Source organism: Hippocampus guttulatus, chromosome 6 (genome assembly GCF_054856545.1).
Source record: "Hippocampus guttulatus isolate MCC_2025c chromosome 6, RoL_Hgut_1.0, whole genome shotgun sequence".
NCBI lineage: Eukaryota > Metazoa > Chordata > Actinopteri > Syngnathiformes > Syngnathidae > Hippocampus > Hippocampus guttulatus.
The window spans coordinates 23,931,370-23,951,658 of record NC_141266.1 but is presented as its reverse complement, the minus strand read 5'-3'; the positions used below and the strand labels follow the sequence as shown (position 1 = coordinate 23,951,658).

Here is a 20,289-nt window from a genome sequence, read left to right as displayed (position 1 = left end):
CACAATGGCGCGGTTTTGCTCGAAAAACGACAACGCAATCTTTTTCCACTCTGCCAAAATGGATGCATCCAAAGCCAAAGCAAATTTAGCAAACACTTGGGTGACCTTTTTTCCTTTTTTTTTCTTTTTTTTTAAATCTACTCTATCATTATTCTACGAGCGTTATCTTGTTTCTGCTGTTTTGTCTTTTGCCTTCCTGTATGGGACTTAAAGGCTTTTAAAGCACGATATGCTAACACAAATCTTTTTCCTGTGGTTGTGGGGCCTAAAAAGTTGCAGTCAGTGCCCATTTCCTGCGGTGTTCCTCAAGGGTCAATCACGAAGGTCTTCTGGTTTGATGCTAAATTCATGTGAAATGCCATCGACGGGCTCATTGAAATGTTACGGTGCTGTCAACCTTCAAGGAGCAGCAACGCATACAAACAGCCATCTATTCTCTGGGACATTGTGTTTTAGCGCCTATCGACATCATATTCCATACCCTGCACCGGTGCGTCATTGTTGCGTGCGAGGTCATGTGTCGACATGCAGCACCCCGCATTGAAGTGCATTTTGCATTTATGGAGTGCTCGAAATGCAACCAGTGGAAAAAAACGCGCCGAGTGACCAGCCAATTCCGCCTCGTCTCCCGGGACGTCTTTTTAATCTTTGACATACGCACGTAGCGGGAAAGCGCTGGGATTGCTCGGCGTGGGGGTGGGGAGAAAAATCAAAGGGCGATGTGCACCAGACCCGAATTCCGTCCACGGGCCAATAATCTGCTCCCTGCTTTTTAATTTGGTGAAGTCATTTGATTCGAAAGCGGACATCAAGTTCTATTTTTAGCACGGCGGGCGTATCCGCGTCATGGTTGAGATGCTTCACATATGCCAATTGTGCGCCTTCTAAAACCGTGTCGTGCGCTTGTGTATGTGACAGTGATGCTGCTGGACACAACGGAGTCGACCGCCGAACTGGGCTGGACCACCTACCCGGACACAGGGGTAAGGAACCAGAACAAGAACATTCGACAACTCATGGCAAAACGTTGGCGCCTTGAAGCCCAGCGCCAGGGCTTAAAAGCGCCCCCGCGTGTTCCGTGTCATGTGATTTCATCCATGATGAGATTGCAGTGATTAAACCAAAGATTTGCCAGCCTTTCTTGAACATGCGTGCGTCAAGCTTGCGTGTGCGTGTGCGTGCGCGTTCCTGGTTGCGTGACCGTGCCAGGGTCACGTCTTGGGTCAGTAAAGTTCATTCATCTGTGAATGATTGTGACACACTACTAATATGTCTTCTGATTACACACACACACACACACACACACACAGGCACACATTTTATCCATTGTCATCACTGAATGAAAAGTGAACAACAATTTAAAGAGCTCTGGTTTAGCCCTAATGTATAGTTTGGAAAAGCATTAGAAAAGGAACTTTTGTCCTGAGGAAACCAGAAACGCTGTTGGCTACTGAAGAGGAAAATATGTGCTTTGGTTTGATTAATTGATTTCTTTGTCCGAACCGGTTTAGATTTCCATTCTTGGGGCCCTCTTTTCGCGCCCAGCGCGACTCTAGCTCAAAGTGTAGTCGAACTTATCGCTTTCTTTTGGTATTTTCATAGACAGGCGCGGTTGGGAAGAGAGGCTTGCGCCGTTGTGGGAGTGAACACAGCCAATTGACTTCCTGGCCAATAAAAGCGGCTACTCTCATTGCCTTTAATTTCAGCCTGGGAAGCTTTGACCAAACCTAGACTGACGAAACCGAAACCAAACGCACTGTTCTATCATGAATAGGAAAGTATATGGTTTGCTTATAGTCATTAATTGTTTAGTTCATTCAAATAAGACGACAATAATGGCTTTCAAACACCCCCCCCAAAAAAAAAAGAAAATTGGCAAAAAAAAGATCCGATTTTTTTTAGATTTTTCTCTGTTGAAAACTTCAACAAATACAAAAAGGCAAAGTATCGTGAAACAGTCAAATGTTCTGCCGCTAATTCGTATCTCTATTGTTCAAAGTGACAAGGGACCAAAATAAAATACGATTTTTGTACGCTTTTTTTTTTTTTTAAAGAATCAGCTGATGAATCGGTTGTGGGAATTTTATTCTGACAAATATTGAAATCGGCATGGGCCTCCAAAAAAAAATCCGTCTCGTACCGGGGCAAAAATGTACGCGGCAGCTGACCCGAACAATGCATTATTGCAATGGGGTCTTGTTGGATGAATCGTACTCAAAGAATTTGTCCCTCCCGAACATGCGCGTGTGCATGACGGGACGCGTGTGTGAGCTGAAGATATGTTCGTATGACCTGAGGCAACAAGCAAAGAAACAGGTCGGGGGGGGGTGGGGGTGGGAGTAGTTGTTATGACTTCTTTGTGTTTGAATGCGTGTGGCACTCTTTTTTTTTTTTAACTCTTTCCATACTTTTCTCTCCATGTGCCATCTTTTCCCAGGCTCCGGGGCACATGGAGAGTCTGTGTACTTGCTGTGTCTCCATGCTCTTAGTGACTGGCCTCTCCCCCTTAATCTGTTGTTGTTATTCTTTAAATCTTACCTTCTTTTCACATGCACGCAACTGCGCTTTCACTCTCTCTGGGTTGGAGTCTCCGCACCGGAGCCCAGGATTTCACTCGGAGCATCTTGCATTCTTATGCCACCCTTCTCCTTCCACAAGGGGCGGCTTTGGCTGCATCGCGTCCATATGTCTGGAAATACACGTGTGTGCGCATGTGAGTGAGTGTGTGTGTGTGTGTCCTCATTTGGGGTCTGAGCTGCCACCCCTCCCTGTCCTTTGTCACCGGAGGGATTACCAGGCTCACCCGCATTTCAGCTCAAATCAAATCATAAATATGAGCCCTTCCTATTTTTTTTCCTATTTGTAACAAATCATCTCCCCACTGTTGTCCCCAACACACACACACACACACGCACACACACGCACACACACGCACACACACACACACTACTTGTGATGGAAGAGGGCAGTTTGTGTGTGTGTGTACGTACATACATATACAGTATATATTTATATATATACCTGTATATATATATATATATATTATATATTGCCATTGGTGCCTCTCCAACGGGCATGATAATGATGAGCCCTAATGCATCATTCCTCAATGATGTTGCTCCAGAAAAAGATTTTTGGATATTTTTTTTTTTTTTTTTTCCCACACTGGCGGTGGATAATTGGTGAATCTTAACCAGAGGGGGTTACATTCACATTTTGACTCATCACGGCTGACTGTCATATAGGAGGCCGGCTCTCGTGCCGCTGAGTTTTCTCCATGAACGAAGCGCTCAAAAACCATGACGGCATTGACTGGATTAGAATTCACGCAAAACATGACACCGTTGACTTATTTCTTTATGTTTATGATGTGCAATAGTCACGCAAGTGTCCATCTGAAGTTAGATATCAATGTTGTGGCAGGAGAAAAAGAAAAACATACAGTACTTCTGGACACAATGGTCGATACAAAAGTACCGTGCGCTAAACACAACGATAAAGTGCAGCAAAAATGGCCCTTCCCGTACAACATTCCTGCTTTCGCTCTAGAATCGACTGCAGCATGCTCTTCTTTTCCTAAAAGACATTTCAAAGCTTGCAATGTTGTTCGTGTCCCTTCCAGTGGGACGAAGTGAGCGTCCTGGACGACCGCGGGAGGCTCATCCGGACATTTGAGGTGTGCAACATCAACCGGAATTCCCGCACGAAGGACAACTGGTTGGCCACGCCCTTCCTGTTCCGCCATTCCGCCCCGCGGGTCTTTGTCACACTGCGCTTCTCCGTGCGGGACTGCGCCAGCCTGCGGAACCCGTCGCCCACCTGCCGGGAGACGCTCACCTTGTACTACAAGCAGGCCGACAGCCAGCGGGAACTGGAGAGGACTTGGGCACCTGAGGTGAGGCCGAGGCTGTCGTTCGATATCGTCATCGCTCTAGCAGTATACTTACTTATTGTCATGTGCTTGCATGTCGGAAAGCAGAGCCAACGTCACCAATGCATGTTTCAGCCAGTTATTGAGCACCAGCAGAACAGTAAAATGCATCGGCACTCACGCACAAGCTGATGTCGACCTCAACTCGCACACAGACACTCACACGCAGAACGGCCAACGTCACGTTTCCCTACACCAGGCCCCGCCTCTTAAAGTCACTTGCAAATTTGAATTTGAGACGACACCATTACTGTTCGGTGGCTAGTAACTCAAGACTTCAAGCGGCTTATTGCCCATCAGTTGAAGGTTAATGTCAAAGTAAACATAAAACAAAATGGTTGTGTTTTTACTGTAAAGTAACCTCACCTTGCCTCTTCCACCTGAATGCTAACATCAAATGGGAAACTACATAGACATGCCGGCTAAGAACTAGTATCTATGTGGCAGCGTTACTACGCTTTAAGCAATGGGTATCTGAACTGAACGCAAAGGCTGCTACAAGACATGTAGGCAGACCATAAAACAATAATCAAAGGCATGTACCGTATTTTGGAGCCTTTAGTGATGAGCCCAGAGGTGTTGAGACTCTCCAAAAAACGGGACATTGTATATAGTTGACTTCATTCCACAATAGTGCGTGACTTTCCGAAATCTTGCACTCAACAAATATATTTTAAAAACAAAAACTATTCCTAAAACTAAACCAAAACACAGCAAAGGACCAATTAAAAACAAACTGAAACAAAAATCAAAACGAAATGAAAAACTAACCATAATGAAAAATCCCTCTCATGGTTATTAAAACCCTGGTTTGTTGCATACCATTTTCACAACATGAACGACTCTGTTTGGACAACATCCTGAAAACCAAATAGCACGCGACGTGCACTGTGCTAATCATGCTACTACTCATTTGTGTTCTTGCCAAGGGGAGACGACGGATTGCATCACGCGGATGTGAAGCTAATAAGCTCCGATTCACAAGATATAGAAAGATGTCGCTGTCATCTCTCCAAACATCACCGCAGTCCAACTAATTGCCTCTAAAGGCTTCCTAAGTGGCTGTGGCAGTCTTTGCAAAGATGTTTTATTTATTTCCGTCACAACTTTCTTTCGCTTTTGACGCCCCTTTCGGGACCTGACGTCGAAGTGGTGAGAAAGAACTGCGGCGTCGTCTCGGCAACGCGGGAGGGGGTGATATTTGTAAAGATGAGTGCTCGGGAGATGAGATGCCTTTTTTCAACATGCAAATCAAAGTCTGTCTGATGAGGAAGCGGAGGAGCAGGAAGCGCTGGAAGTCCACTTGAACGCAAATTCCTGTAGCGACCCGCTTATGGCCGTGTCAATGCTTACGTACCTCATTTTCTCTTGCTCTCATATTTAGTCGGAGGAATTACACGGGGTATCTCTTGCATTCATTTGGCCGTACATGTATTTGTATGACAAATAACCGATAAAATGATAAAATGTTTTTTAAAAATACAGTTATTTTGTGTCACGTGGAAAAAAATGCTGTAGTGTGCATGCCAAGTCGCTAGGTGGCACTGGTAGTGGCATTGGTGGTCATACTATCCACGAGTAAGTTACTATCATTTCACTGGTGTCGAAGCCTAGTAAAACGTCCATCAATATGCTAATATTTCATGAGAGATGATAAGTCACGCTCGCTTATAATAACATTTTGCTCAATCTTCTATTAATATCTAGGGAAGGGAACTGCCGATGCGAAGTGACGTTTTTTACAAATACGTTCGAACGGTTGATAACATCTACCGCGTCTTCGCGTAATTAAGATTTCAAATGAAATTAAAACAAAGAAAACTTAGTGTGCCCCCCCCCTCACCCCTCCAATCTGAACAGAAGATAATGTGTGTGATTGCTGTGCAACATACTGACATCGTTTTGTCAGTCACGTAATTGTTGGCAATATTTTTTTCCTCCTCCCGTGTACGCGCAGCCTTCGAGCGGCGAGAAGGAGAGCAGGGAAGGTTGGGTGAAGATCGATACCATCGCCGCCGACAAGAGTTTTTCCAAGGTGGAGCCCAGTTCGCCACATCAGTACCAACCCGACCGATACAGCCGCATCAACATCAAGACACGCAGCTTCGCACCGCTCACACGCAATGGGTAAAACGACACTCGTGTGCACTGCGGGAGGGGAACAGGACAGATAGGGAGTAGTTTTGCCACCTCTGTCACTTTTGTTGGTTTTCGCTTTTGGTCGAACGCAGGAGTTGAATCGCTACTTCTGCTTTTCATTCGGTTGACTTTGGCCATATTTTTGGTGTGTAGTATCTCTACTGAAGTACAGAGTGTGAATACGTGTGTCACATCTTGTGCTTTTTTCCGAGGGGTGCTTTTGGTTGAATGCTGGATCAATCGGTACTTTTGCCAGTCTTTTTTTTTAACTCTGTGATCTGTAATTCTGTTTATGTACAGAATGTGAATATTTGAGCCACCCCAGTATAGTTTTAACCTTTACTTAATTCGAAGAGAATCAGTACTTCTACTTTTACAGAGCCATTCATTTATTCATTCATTGATACACAAGTACTTGTAATTCTACTTACCTAAAGAATGTGATCACTTGTCTCACCTGTGGTATATTTTCACCCTTACTCAAGTATAGGCATTGAATCAATACTTTTACTTTTTTGAGGCGCTTTCTTGACACAATACTGTAATTCATACTCAAGTGTATCATGTGAGTGCTTTTGCCACCAGTGGTAGACATGCTACGCATGGTTTATTTTTTATTATTGTTAAGTATTTTTACTTGTACTTAAGTACAGTGTGAGTACTTTTTAAACCTTTTTACTCTTATTGAAGTCGTGAAGTTGAATCAGTAATTTTACTTTACTTTTACTTAAATGCAAGAGTTAAACCAGTACAAATACTTTTTTTTTACACACACAAGTATCTGTACTTTTTTTTTCAACTCAAATGCAGGATTTCAATCAGTACTTTGACTGTTGAAGTATCAGCGCTCCTACTCTAGTACACAGCGTGAGTACTTTAGCCACGTGCGCCGGTGTGCTACTGACGTGTCCCCTTCTTCTTGCTCCTCTGACCTCCTGTGGCAGATTCGTCCTGGCCATCGTGGACAGCGGCGCCTGCGTTTCCCTCATGGGCGTGTCGGTCTTCTACCGCCGCTGTCCCGCCACCAGCCTCTACTTGGCGTCCTACCCGGCCACCCCCTCCGGCGCGGAGCCCACGGCTCTGGTGCCCGTGGCCGGCGCGTGCGTCGCCCACAGCGAGGCCCAAGGGGGCAGCGGGCCTCGCATGCACTGCAACGCCGAGGGCGAGTGGATGGTGCCGGTCGGAGGCTGCGTCTGCGACGAGGGCTATGAAGCGAACCTGAATGCATCTGCCTGCTTGGGTAAGTCTGACCCCGTTTCCCGGAGGACGCTCGCATAATCACGTTGTCATGTGGAACGATTCGCGGTGCGCAGATGGGCTGATAAGCCCTGATGAGGGCTCTTCTGCTTGTGGGGGAATACAAACGACATCGGCGATGCTCCGGCTGACGGAAAAGAGAAAAAAAAAAAGGGGCTACCGGCGCCTCGCGCGCGTTGTTGTCTTTGTTGCGATACAGATCGATAGTGACGCTGATCGCTGCAACATATCAGCCGCATATTATTCACTTCTTTGAAATTTGATTGATTTGATTTGGATTTGGATTCTGTTAGCTTCAGTCCCCCCCCCCCCCCCAAAAAAAAAATCTGAAATAAGTTCAAGACTGAATATTAGAATAAAAATACATGTAAAAATATTGACAAATGCGCCTTGGTGTACAAGCATGCCCTTTGTTCGCCCCCCCCCCCCCCCCCTGCGACCCGACAGTTTGACATTGATAATCATTTATCTGCAAAATCGTAGAAGACCGCTCACAAGGGGCTACAAATCCCCCCCTACAAATGGCAATGATTTACATGTCACCATGGCAACACAACTCCGTTTCACGGAGCTTTTAGAAGGCTTAAATGATACCCTGTGTGGCCGCACATTGTGCACATACCAGAAGCCGCCAATGCTCGTACCATAAAACGAGTTAGAAATGTATTTAGTGGGCGATTCGTGTCATTCACTACTAAGCGTCGTTATTTATGATTATTCCAATGTGTTATTCGAATCATAATCAAACCGTGACATTAAATTACGATGCGCTTTGCTGAGCTCTGTTAAAATTCAGTGTTCCTTGTACGGGTATGTCTTTGCATACCGCATCATTTTTTTGTGTGATTTAAAAAAAAAAAAATGAATCCACCATGATCCATTTCAAACATTGCGCCCATCCAGCAAATGCGCCGGCAACTTGCGTCCATACGGCCGAGCTCATTCGTCTCCGTTGGAGAGCACCAGCAGGCGCGCAGTTGACGCTCGGCCACTCTGGGCGACTGCCGGGATGTTTTCCGATCATGATGCCGACGTCGTCTCTTCACGGTTTGCTCGTCGGTTGTTGTTGTTGGTGTTTTATTTTGAGGGCGGGGGGGGGGGGGGTGGCAATTAAGAGATGAACAAACAGTGAAGAGATAGAAGGAGAGCGCGGGGGGGGTGGGGAGGAGAGTCATCATGTGCAAGGGAGGTGACACATTTAGGTCACGGGGAAGTAATGGCCACTCGTCTGTGAGCGAATGATGAAAACGGCGGCCTTTGCGCTCCAGCGGGTGGTGGATTGAACAGTATAGGACGCCGCTCACTCACACAAACTGTTGAATGAACAAAGTGAAAGATGGGGGGGGGGGGCACGGATTTCAAACGGATTCGCTGCAGCCTAAATAATGGAAATAACATTTTGCCATCACAAAACGTGCCGCCGCTATGTGCAGTCAAGTCATATTTCTCATCCTATTGTTGTCACGATGAGATTCACTTGTGAAAATAGGATACGGTCAAATAAATTGTGCACTTTTGAATCGTCTTTTTTTGGGGCGGGGGGGGGGGGGCGTTGAAGAGTGGGAGAGAAATAGGATACACACCATAATCAAATTGTTCCTTGAAAGATTTGACAAATGAAAGCACGCACAAAGGACCAGTTTCTTCTTCTTCTCTGCGCCTTTTTAAGTGCACCGTCTCGCTCACTTCTCATTCTCCGGTTCGGACTGGTGACGCGGGAAAACCAAAGAGGCACGACGGCGAAAAAAATCCCGCTTCATCCTTTTCCTGAGATTTGTCAATGCCATTGAAATCCGTCCAAAAGGGCGAGCTCGTATTAAATTGGAAAACGCCGTAGCTCCCCTTTGCCTTGCGATAGAAAGTCCAAACACGGGACTGAAAAGTTTCTCACCGCCAAAGTCCCGCGATTCGTGACAATGACAGGTTGGGTCCTGCCAAGTCAGCTGAGAAATATGTCAAGGCTCGTTCTCTTTTCCCGACTTGATTGAAAGGCTCTTCCGAAGGATTCTAACACATCGCCGCCCACGGTTGCGACCGACTTTGGGCTGTGTTTTTTTGTCGATTCATTCACTGAGCCATGACTGCATTGTCGAAGGGAGACAAATGGCGATGGAGTCATCACTGGTAATTAAACAGAGCTAGATGACCGGCGGGACTTTGTGGACGTGCAATCGTTTGTTCTCCGCCACATTTGGAAAATGTCAACAAATGGCAATTTTTACAAATGAAGAGCTCCACGTCTGTGAAATGTCGATCGTTTTCCTGCCGCCCGGCGCTTTCGACGCCTCGCTTGCAAAAAAAAGAAAAAAGAACATGTACTTTTCCCAATGCTAAGTGCGTCTGCCGATTTGCATTTCGGCGAAGCGCCTGTCAAGCGAGTAGGAGGCACGTTTCGCGGTTCCTATCGCTTCTTTTCCTAATGACGTGTTTCACAAAGACAAAATGCACAGCGCGGCGAGAAAACGAAGGGGACTCCATTCCGACTATTTTGTTGTGCGTGGCCAATCGTCGGAAACAATTGGAAGATGCTACGCGTAACACATGATGGCCGTCGTCTTTCCACACGGAAGGATTTGACTTGACTCACAATAAAATGCGCACATAAATATTAAAAAAGGCAAGTACGTGCTTATTTCCTCATATTTTTTAATGAAATGTTTATTGGCCCCGGCCCAACACAGTCACGTGTATGTAAGTGTGTGAGTGTGAGAGTGCGGAGAGAGAGGGAGACCGATACCGATACCGATACCGAAACCTAAGCAAGCTTGCAAGCTGGCTAGCCAGACAGAGGGACAGATGAACGAGTAGCGCTAGCTAGATCCAGTGGTACCTCTACTTACGAACGTCTCTTCATACGAAAGTTACAAAACACCTCAACAGGAAAATATTGCCTCTTGTTACGAAAGTAATTTCAAGATACGAAAGGTAAAAACACAGTCTGGGCTCTCTCTCTCTCTCACACACATTTAGTTTCATCCTTCTGCCCCTGGAGAACCCTCGAAACTTCAAGAGGGATGACGGTGCATCTTTCAGGCAAAGCGTCGCTCTTTTCGGCCACAAAATCACCGCTGACATTTTGGCAGAAAGAAATTCCAAAACTGCGAGTTGAATAATTCATCCAAGAGTTTGTCACAAGCAAGTAGAGCGGAACATCACCCGCCGCCGCTAGACGATCACGGTGACATTCGGAAGCTTGTTTTCGTGATGAGCCTCCTCTCGTCTCCTTTCGAAAAAGAGCCACGCGTGCACGCGGGCCGCCCGATGTCGTTTGCTTTCCCGCATGGACTGATTGATGATCTTCCTTCTTGACATTTGTGAGTCCTTGCGTGGGAGAAGAGGCGCGCGGGGCTGAGCGGGAGAAACATTTGCGCCTCTTGGGCCGGACGTGCAACCCGGTGGGCGAGCGGGTGTGCGTTGAGTTGGATGAAACGTTGCTGCTTAATTCATCGGTGCGAAGACGAGAACGTCCATATCGTCACGAGGGCGTGCCGGAGCCTCTCCCGGCCGTCTTGGGGCAGTCGGCGGCGGGACACCGCGAACCGGTCGCCAGCCAATCGCGGGCCGCACGTAAACAACCAACCACCCGCGCTCACACTCACACCTCGGGACAATTTTGGAGTGTTCCAGTCGCCCGCCGCGCCTCCCGCATCGCGTTTTATTGTGAAGAAATGTTTTGACTCGACTCCTCCTTGAAGACAGATGTACTTTACAAAAAGCGCCTTGGACTTTAGCTTCTGTATTGAGTTTGAAAGAGTCCCAAATTTTGGACAATTCTTTGTCCGTCGTGCAACCGTTTGTCCTGGCCGGCGCTTATTGCTTCGGTGAGTCTGTGGGAACTGTCCGTGTTGGGAAAAAAAAAAATCATCACAGTAAAATTAGCAAATAATCCGCAACATAGGTATGATACCGAAAAAAAAAAAATCTGTGATGCAGTGGAGCAGCAAAAACTGAACTGTCGTTCCGCATTTTGGTTTGGCAGTGTGCCCCCATGTCATGTCAAATATGCACCTTGGCTCTCTGGAGATTGGAAAACACTGCACTAAGCAGTCCTGCAGGAAGGGAAATTTGCCCAAAAATATGGAGTCGGACCCTCGTTTTTGCAGCCCGAGCGAGTCTACCCAAAGCATTTTTTGGAAATGCGTCTGTTGGAAACATTTGCGGGGTCCGAGGTCACTGCCGTTGGCCGGGAGAGCCTCAACACAATCTTCCCTTGTGCTTTTGGATACCTTCACGTGTTCACTCGCGACGCTTTTTGTTGTCGTGTACGCAACCGAAAGGCCAAAAAAAAAAAAAAAAAAAGGACGGGATTTGTCGGCCGCTAGCTGAGCAAACGGATGATTCAGCGTGTTTCCGGGCACTGCTATGGATGCTGAGAACTTGCGCGGAGGGTCGCAGTGCATCGCTCGCATCTGTGCCTGAGCGCGTGCGCGTGTGTGACAGATTATGCTGGGAGTCAAAAGAGTGAATCAAAAGAGAGAGAGAGAGAGAGAGAGAGCAGGGAGGGAAAAAGTGGGTCAGTGATCCAGGCAGCAGCGAAAGTATTATGTTGACATGGAATCTAGCTGCCCTCCTGTCCTCTTGTGGATGTCTCTTTCTTTGAACACCAACTGGGCGTTCTAATCCCACTCCCCCCACCCCAAAAACAAACAAACATATCATTATTAGAACAAGCAGGTTAATAAATTCGTGCAATTTGCGCCATCCTGATCAGCCCAGTTTGTGAGTACACCAAGGTTATTATATTCACACAAAAAAAAAACCATTCAAAAAATTCAAACAAAATGTTTTTTTTTTTTTAATTAAAGTAACTAAAGTTACATTTTATATTCACAAAACCGTCTAAAATTATAATTATGGCAAAAAAGTCCTTGTTTTTTTGTTAATATCATACATGAACTTTCGGGATTCATTTTATTTATTTCGGTGTAACTATTCGGTCAAATTGTAGTTTACTTTATGACACAATACTTTATTTGATTTTATCTTACACTGAGCAAACACTCCCATTTATTTAAAAAATAAATAAACTAAAACTAATCCAAAACTAATCAAAACAAAAGAAAAATGAAGTTTAAAAAAAAAAAAGAACTTGAATGTTAAAAATGAACCAAAATGAACTGAATTTAAAGCATGGCGTTGCGGGCACCCGCAGCGGCTCCTCTCTCTCCTGCGGTTGAGAGGAAAGAAATGTCATCTGTGCTGTATGTTGCACGTCGAGCACGTTTGACAATAAAGTTGACTCGAAGTTGAACTTGAAATGTCAAGAGGAAATCAAAACTGCCCGTCATGAAAAATCCAAGACTATTTACTGCCGACAGCATCGATATATCAAAGCAATAAATAATCGTGCGAGTCTGCTGAATGTCATTTTTCTTTATCACTTGTTTTTGGCATTGTGACATTGTGTCCCAAAAAGTTGAAGGAAACTGATTCATGACGAAAACTAGATCTAGCATCTGGCAGACTCGGCGGCTTTAGAAACCGCAGTGATGTAGTAGCCGCTGTTATATTATCTGGGGTGGAAAAAAATAATAAGAATAAAAAATTGAAAGCTATTCATTTGGACAGGCCTGCAAAAGGAGCCAAAAGGCTCAGTGGCGGACAAAAGAGACGGCGCGACCGAGCAGCTGGCAACTGGATTTTACTGATGGGACAATATGGAATAAAATCTGTGTGTGCGTGCGTGCGTGCGCGATGTCCGTCTTGTGATAATGCTTTCTCGCCACATCATGTTTCATGTCAAACCTGTAAGAGGACACGTCCGCTGATGTGCACACGGAGAATGAAAGATGGAAGAACGTCCTCATCCTTACGTCTTCGTCCCCCCACCCCCCAAGCCGTGAAGTCACACGGCCGTCGGTTTTCCCCGCTGCCCCCCCCCTTCACACCTGTATAAAAGCCACGCGGGCCCCAGGAGACAAGCGCGAACACCGAAAGGCTTTTATCACTTTCTTTTCTCCGTATTCTTCCACTTCCCGCTCCTTCTTCCTTCCCCTTCCTCTCTCGTCACACCGCGGCAATGTGACTGCGCACACACCCACGCGTCCACGCTAGCTTCATGCTAATACGCAACGCGATACACCATACACAGGCGAACGAAACTATCATCGATGTTTCATCGATTTAAACACAGATGGTGCGCAGCACGTGTCGACGTGCGATAGAACAACAGTCAGTCATGTATTCTTTATCCTCTGCCAAAAACAATCAATATGACTGAATATTACAGAATCTGTACCCGCCTATTCACTGTAAAACGCAATTTTTAAAAAATCGCCAAAGATGTGCAATCATCATTGAAGACACCAAGGTGTGAGCGTGAGACAAACGATGCGCGCCCTGTGATTGGCTAGCGACCATTCCAGGGTGTACCCAACTACTCGTGGCATGGGGCAGATTTTCATTTCATTAGACTGAGATGTGTGTCTCATATTTGGCCCTTTTTTTTTTTTTTTTGGAGTTCCTGTGGGAAGTCTGGCCGTCGCTGTGCAGTCTGCACAAGGCTTCAGTGTTTCAACGGGGGTGTGTAGACTTTTTCTATCCACCGTGGCTTCCGTTGACCTCCAATGTAAACAGGTTTTATTTAGTGTCTTAACATAAATGAAGATATAAGGTAAACATATTTACCGTTTATCTTGAATGTGTCAATTTTTTTGGGGGGGGGTGGGGGTGCTTAAGCACCCGCCCCCTGAAATGTCTGTGCACATGCCTAATCTTGATCACAATGATTGGAATCCTCATGCTCTTTTTTTTTTTTTTTTTTTAAACAGTTGACTTACAAAAGAGAGCCGTTTTTGAACGTTTCTCCTGTCGGGTGCGGACGCATAAACGGGGCGCTTGCTGAAATGGCAGCACATCGACACGCCACGGTCGCACGGCGGCGCGCAGGACAAACGAGGCCGCGGGTGCGTTTAGCCTCGACCTCGGAGTTCAGCCGGCACACGGTTGAGATTAACACTCGACACACGGTCCGCGTTTCCAGCGTTCAAAGAAACACCGCGTGGTGATCTTCTGCGAAGCCGACGGCGGCGGCCTTTGGCTTGGCAGCTTCCTAGCACGACAACGCCGCTTTGAGTCGACGACTCATAACGGGCCTCACTTTTCAAAAAATTTGATACTTGGCGCCAAATAAGTATCGCTACGGTTAGATTTCTCCATGATTTTATATCTATGAATTTTTTGAACATCATCACATCATTCTCGTATTCCCTTCCCGCTGTCACTCAATCCAACCGGAGCGTTATCGTCTTTGTCAAGGAAGCGGCGCTAACGAAACACGCGCGACATTCTCTTGTTGACGTTTTGGGACCTCGGACTAATCCAGCCTCCCTTGTGTGTCTTCCGGCAGCCTGCCCCGTGGGCTACTTCAAGCCCGCTTCGGGTTCCGCCCCCTGCTCGGTGTGCCCGGCCAACAGCCGCACCAGCCGAGAGGGCTCCAGCGTGTGCGAATGTCGCAGCAGCTTTTACCGGGCGCCCGCCGATGCCAACTCGTCCGCCTGCACAAGTGAGCTTTTTTTAGTCATTTATCTTGACGCCACATCTGTCATCTGTTCACTCTTGAATTGTGGTTCGTAGGTTAGCATCGTTTTCATTTGGGTCACACGTAAACTGCCACAAGCACTGTCATTGGCCAATGTTGGCGGCATCAACTAAAACGCCACATCCACAAACTTCGCTTCTCTCCAACAGCTCCTCCCTCCGCTCCGGTGTCGTTGTCTTGGGAGTACGAAAGCGGCGACGGCGGGGTGTCTCTACGGTGGCGCCCTCCGGTGGATATGGGAGGCCGCAGCGAAGTGCGGTACGGGGTGGTGTGTCGCATCTGCCCCTCGCCCGCCGTCACCAACCCGGCCGTGTGCTCCTGGTGCGGCGAAGGCGTCGTCTTCAGCCCCGTCCAGACCAACCTCAAACAAACCAGCGTGACCCTCAGCAACCTGCTCACCAGAGTCACGTACCTCATACAGGTGCGCTGGATTATCAAGGCTCACAGGGATGGCAATTTTCCGCGGATACACTGAAATCCGCCGTTTTATTTCTTAAATTGATCATTTTTGTGAATCGTCTAAATCCGTTGAGAAAATTTTAGGGGGGCGGGGGGTCAGGTACCTTATCGACGGGTTTTCACGAGCTCTCCCGATCAGTCTTTCCATCTTCCGATTGTAAACAGCCCTGCGATTGGACGTGTATGATGTCTTACTTGTTGTGATTGGTCTCCCCGTCCAGGCCACGCCCCTTTCCGCTTTTTTCATCACTAGCCATTGCCATCTCTCAAGGTGGAAGGAAGGGCTTTGGGTTGCAAAGGGAGTTCTTTTTTTTTAATGGTTGACTTTTTTTTTTACATCTACGTTGCATTATCGCGGCGTTGGCAAATCACAGCGCATGATTGGCGTCCCTAATGAAGGAACGTGACATGGCTGTGTTGTTGTTGCTTCGCCAGGTGCAAGCCTTGAATGAAGTGTCGGCGCTGAGCCCTTTCCCAGCTCGTTACACAAGCATCAATTTTACCACGAGCCAGTCAGGTGAGTCCAGACAGAAAGGAGGATGAAAAAGAGGAGATGAAAGCCAAAGCCTGCTTTTGATGCCAATGTATTTCTGTTTGGCATGAAGAGCGCCCTCACCGCCCTTCCGCTTTCTCTTTCCGCCCCTGCTGTCCAGGCAGGAAGGTCGCTCGAGGTTACAATCTCCTGTCAGATCCCATTCTAGTCCCTGTGGGATGACGAAAAGGACCACGAAAGGAGCTTTTTGTTGCATGCTGCCTTGTGAAATGAAATGAAATGGACTCCTCTGTCTTCCGCAACGCTGCACTCTTGTGGTCGCCGCCTCTTGAATGGCCCGAATATCAGCCGGCCGTGTTGTCTCCCACAGTTCCCAGTACGGTTCCCATGATGCACCAGCTGAGCCGGGCCCCGGACTCCATCACGTTGTCGTGGCCGCAGCCCGACAGACCCAACGGGGACATCCTGGAGTACCAGCTCAGATACTTTGATAAGGTACCAGCAGAGGTGGTGGTTGCGGGGCACAAGACTTGTTTCCAGTCAAGGGGGGGGGGGGGGGGGTCACCATCAAATTTTGAACATTTCTTTGCGATGAGGAAAACTGTCTGAGAGCATGAAAATTGTTGGTGAACGTCTTTGCGACCGTATGCAACCTTGAACGAACTTTTGCGGGGGGGGGGGGGGACACGGATGTCTGACGGTTGTCTCCCCGCTTCCGACAGGGCTCGGACGTGGACAGCGCGCTCAGCGTGTACAGCGAGACCAACACTCTGACCGTCGGCTCTCTGACGGCGGGCTCCATCTACGCCTTCCAGATCCGAGCTCGCAACGAGCGAGGCTTCGGCCCCTACAGCAACACCGTCTACTTCACCACACTGCCTCTTGGTAAGGCCGAAGATGGTGCCCAGGTCGTTCTCGAGGCAGAAGGTTTGACCAAGTCAGCGTTTTCCTCCTCTCTTCCACAGAGGAACATTCCCAGCAGGTCCAAAATCAGCTTCCTCTGCTGGTGGGCTCGGTGATGGGAGGGGCGGCGTTTCTGCTGGTGGTGGCGGCCATCGTGGTGGTGGTGGTATTCCGCAGGTGAGGCCCTCAACCGAGGTCGCCGGACCAAACGCTCCACGCTCGGCGCAATTGACCGCGTGTGTTTTTGTGCCTCAGTAAAAGGAGGGCGAGTCCGTACAGCGACAGACTCCAGAGGTACATCACTAACAGAGGTGAGGAGACGTTTGTTTGTTCGAAAACTTCTTTTGACCTCGCATAGCGCCGCGTAGGCATGAGTGCTCGTCAAAAACAAGGCCCGAGGTTTTAAACCTAGAAGAAAAATAATAAACAGGAAAACAAACATTTCCTGATTGCAGTTGGACGTGAGCAATCGCTGTGCGCGGGCTCCCTCTAGCGGCGGCTTCGAATACTGCTCCGTGTTTCTTCAGGCGGTGTGAAATATTACGTGGACCCCTCCACTTACGAGGACCCCAGCGAGGCTGTCAAAGAATTTGCCCGGGAGATTGACTCGACTCACCTGAGGATCGAGGAGGTGATCGGTGCGGGTAAGTGTCGCTCTCTCTCGGTCTTGCGCCGCGGCGTAGCCCAAGACCGCTCGCTGGGCTTGCCGAATGGCAAACGATCGACGGGTGAATATGCGCAAGAGCAATCACCTCTTGTCTTCTGCAGCCCAGTTCGGGGAGGTGTCTCGAGGTCGCTACCGTCCGCCGGGACGCCGGGAAGTGCTGGTCGCCGTCAAGACTTTGCGCTGGGGGGCGTCAGACCGAGAGAAAGGCATGTTCCTGAGTGAGGCGGGGGTCTTGGGGCAGTTTGACCACCCCAACGTGCTCAAGCTCGAGGGCGTGATCACCCGTGTCCCTCCGGCAAGGATCGTCACAGAGTTTATGGAGAACGGGCCCCTGGATTCCTTCCTCAGGGTGAGCGAATCAAACGCACCCAGCAGCGGTTTTTCCTCTTTGTCCTTTTATCAGAGGCGTCGAGCCCAAGTCCAGAAGGTACCGACCCAAAGGTGCTTCAGGCAGTTGGAGCTCGTTGACCCGTGATATCAGCCTTTTACTTCACTGCGCCCCACCCCTCGGTTGTTCTTTCAAATGTTGTTTAAAGTTCGAGTTTTGATCATCATTTTTATGAATCGTCATTTCAATATCAGTCCAAATCATCACGAATATGACTTTTTCCATCATGGCCCAGCTCCAGAGCCACAAACTTCTTTGGTCGCCCCCTGCAGGAGAACGAGGGTCAATTCAGCGTCCTCCAGCTGGTGGGGATGCTCCGAGGCGTCGGCGCCGGGATGCGTTACCTGTCGGAGAGGAACTTTGTCCACAGGGACCTGGCGGCCAGGAACGCGCTGGTCAACTCCAACCTGGTGTGCAAAGTGTCCGACTTTGGCCTGTCCCGTCTCATGAGGGGCCTGGACCACAACGTGCCGACATACACCGCCTCCCTGGTACGTACTGTGAAAAGCCCCCCCCCCTCCCCCCCCTCGCGCCCCGCCCTGAACGGCGCAATTTTTGAGCGGCTCCGTTTCCCCCGCGGCAGGGGAGCAAGATTCCCGTGAGGTGGACGGCACCGGAAGCCTTTCAGCATCGCAAGTTCAGCTCGGCCAGCGACGTCTGGAGCTTCGGCATCCTGATGTGGGAAGTGATGTCGTACGGGGAGCGCCCCTACTGGGACATGAGTAATCAGGAGGTGAGGACGGACGGCGACGGTGACGGCCGTACGATGCGCTCCCGTGCGCCAGTCTTTTTATCGATTCTCCAACCCAGGTGATGAAGGCCGTAGCCGACCAGTTTCGTCTCCCCGCCCCCGCCAGCTGCCCGTCTGCCCTCCACTCGCTGATGCTGCAGTGCTGGCAGGCCGAGCGAGGGGACCGGCCGGGTTTCGAGTCCATCCTGTCCTCCCTGGACCGCCTCATCAGGCATCCCGCGTCCCTCAAGACCGACGTAGCGCGGTAAGACCGTCGCCCGGGCGACGAGTATTCACAAAGCGGGGGCATTTGGATTTCAACTCCTTGTCTTTGATGTGTAGAAGCTGCTCGCAGCCGCTGCTAAGCCCCACCCCCACGGATTTCTCCTCGGTGGCCACAGTCGGCGATTGGCTACGGGCGCTGAGGATGGAGCGATATCAAGATGAGTTTGATCGAGCGCACTTGGACACGTTGGATAGAGTCAGCCGCCTCACCGTGGAGTGAGTACAGCTCGGCCAGAAACGCATTTTGGGGGGTGGTGGGGGGGGGGGGGTGTAATAAATAAATAAAAACACACAAAAATCAAAGCATTTTCGAAAAAATATCAATTCATTGAAATGAACAAAGCTGCCGGAAAGACCAATCAAAACGAACTGAATTAGAAATAAAGAAAGTCAAAACGAAATAAAAACTAACGGTCATGAAAAATCCCAAACGATGACAGTATAATATACCCTTGGTCTCTGCCAAGGGTATTATGGTTCAGGAAAACTAATGAAATAACCCAAACTGAAACAATGTTCTTGTTCTCTCAATAAAACACAAAATTCCTCTCATGAAATGAAAAAAAAAACAACGAAACTACATCTGACGTTAATAAGACTAACTACCCTATACTCGGTCAGAGACATCCAGAACCTTGGAGTGAACCTGCTGGGTCACCAGAGGAAAATCTTCAACGCCGCCCAGCAGCTCAAGGCCCACCTGACTCAGGGCCAGGTGGAGGTGTGACTGCAAGCGCGCTGAAGACCACCAGCGTGGACTCCTGCTGACTTTTGCCACTGCATTCAAAGACATATCCGGGGACTGATATGACGGAAAAGGTGCACTGTGGGAGATGAAGTCCGGCGAGGCCCGAGAAGACTGCGGCGACGTGCTTCACGCTAAAATTGACCTGATTTGTTGCCTGCCTTCTCCAATCCTTCCTGTCTTCCTTTCACTGCCCCGTCCGTATGCAGAACGCTGCCACTCTTCTTTTACCTTCTTTATTTCCGTCATATACCGGTGGACTTTACTCCGAACAAAGAATTGCGGCGAGACAATGAAAAAGTATTTTTGGGCTGGTGTGTGAAATGATGTCACCAAATCCTGGACAGTGTTGCTGCCTTTCACGTTGCTTTAATTCTCCCAAGTCGTACCCGTGGCCAGACCGCAGTCACGTCACTCTCGCTTTCAAGCGACAAAAACAGCATTTTTTTGGGGGTTGGGTGTCAAACAAGCGTCCACTTTTGCCCGTGAGAGGAGCGGCACCCCCACAAGCTTTTGTACTCCACAGAAGTCACACACTTCACTTGGTTTCCGTTTTGACTGTAGGCACTAAAACACTTGAGAGCTCTGTGACCGTGTGACACTATCGGATCGGACCAACACTTGAAGGGAATGTCCGCGGATGCGGGTGTCAGTTTACACATAAATAGCTGTGTTTACATGTGTATGTGTTCACCACTACTCCGTAATTGTGAAACATTTGTAAAATAAATGAAAAGATTTTATTTAATTTA

The 20,289-nt window shown here is 48.4% G+C and overlaps 1 protein-coding gene across 1 annotated transcript in view; it reads left to right on the top strand.

Moving 5' to 3' along the window:
- Positions 1-20,289, top strand: part of ephb6 (eph receptor B6) — a 28,599-nt gene extending 8,310 nt beyond the window's left edge. The window contains exons 2-19 of the mRNA XM_086113254.1: positions 919-983; positions 3,623-3,895; positions 5,889-6,058; positions 7,015-7,310; positions 14,676-14,831; positions 15,017-15,288; positions 15,762-15,843; positions 16,190-16,314; positions 16,542-16,704; positions 16,785-16,899; positions 16,978-17,033; positions 17,250-17,366; positions 17,491-17,738; positions 18,050-18,268; positions 18,361-18,510; positions 18,588-18,772; positions 18,850-19,008; positions 19,414-20,289. Coding sequence (XP_085969380.1) covers positions 919-983; positions 3,623-3,895; positions 5,889-6,058; positions 7,015-7,310; positions 14,676-14,831; positions 15,017-15,288; positions 15,762-15,843; positions 16,190-16,314; positions 16,542-16,704; positions 16,785-16,899; positions 16,978-17,033; positions 17,250-17,366; positions 17,491-17,738; positions 18,050-18,268; positions 18,361-18,510; positions 18,588-18,772; positions 18,850-19,008; positions 19,414-19,519 — 2,957 coding nt within the window. The 3' untranslated portion in view covers positions 19,520-20,289. The remainder of the gene's footprint in view (positions 1-918; positions 984-3,622; positions 3,896-5,888; positions 6,059-7,014; positions 7,311-14,675; positions 14,832-15,016; positions 15,289-15,761; positions 15,844-16,189; positions 16,315-16,541; positions 16,705-16,784; positions 16,900-16,977; positions 17,034-17,249; positions 17,367-17,490; positions 17,739-18,049; positions 18,269-18,360; positions 18,511-18,587; positions 18,773-18,849; positions 19,009-19,413) is intronic.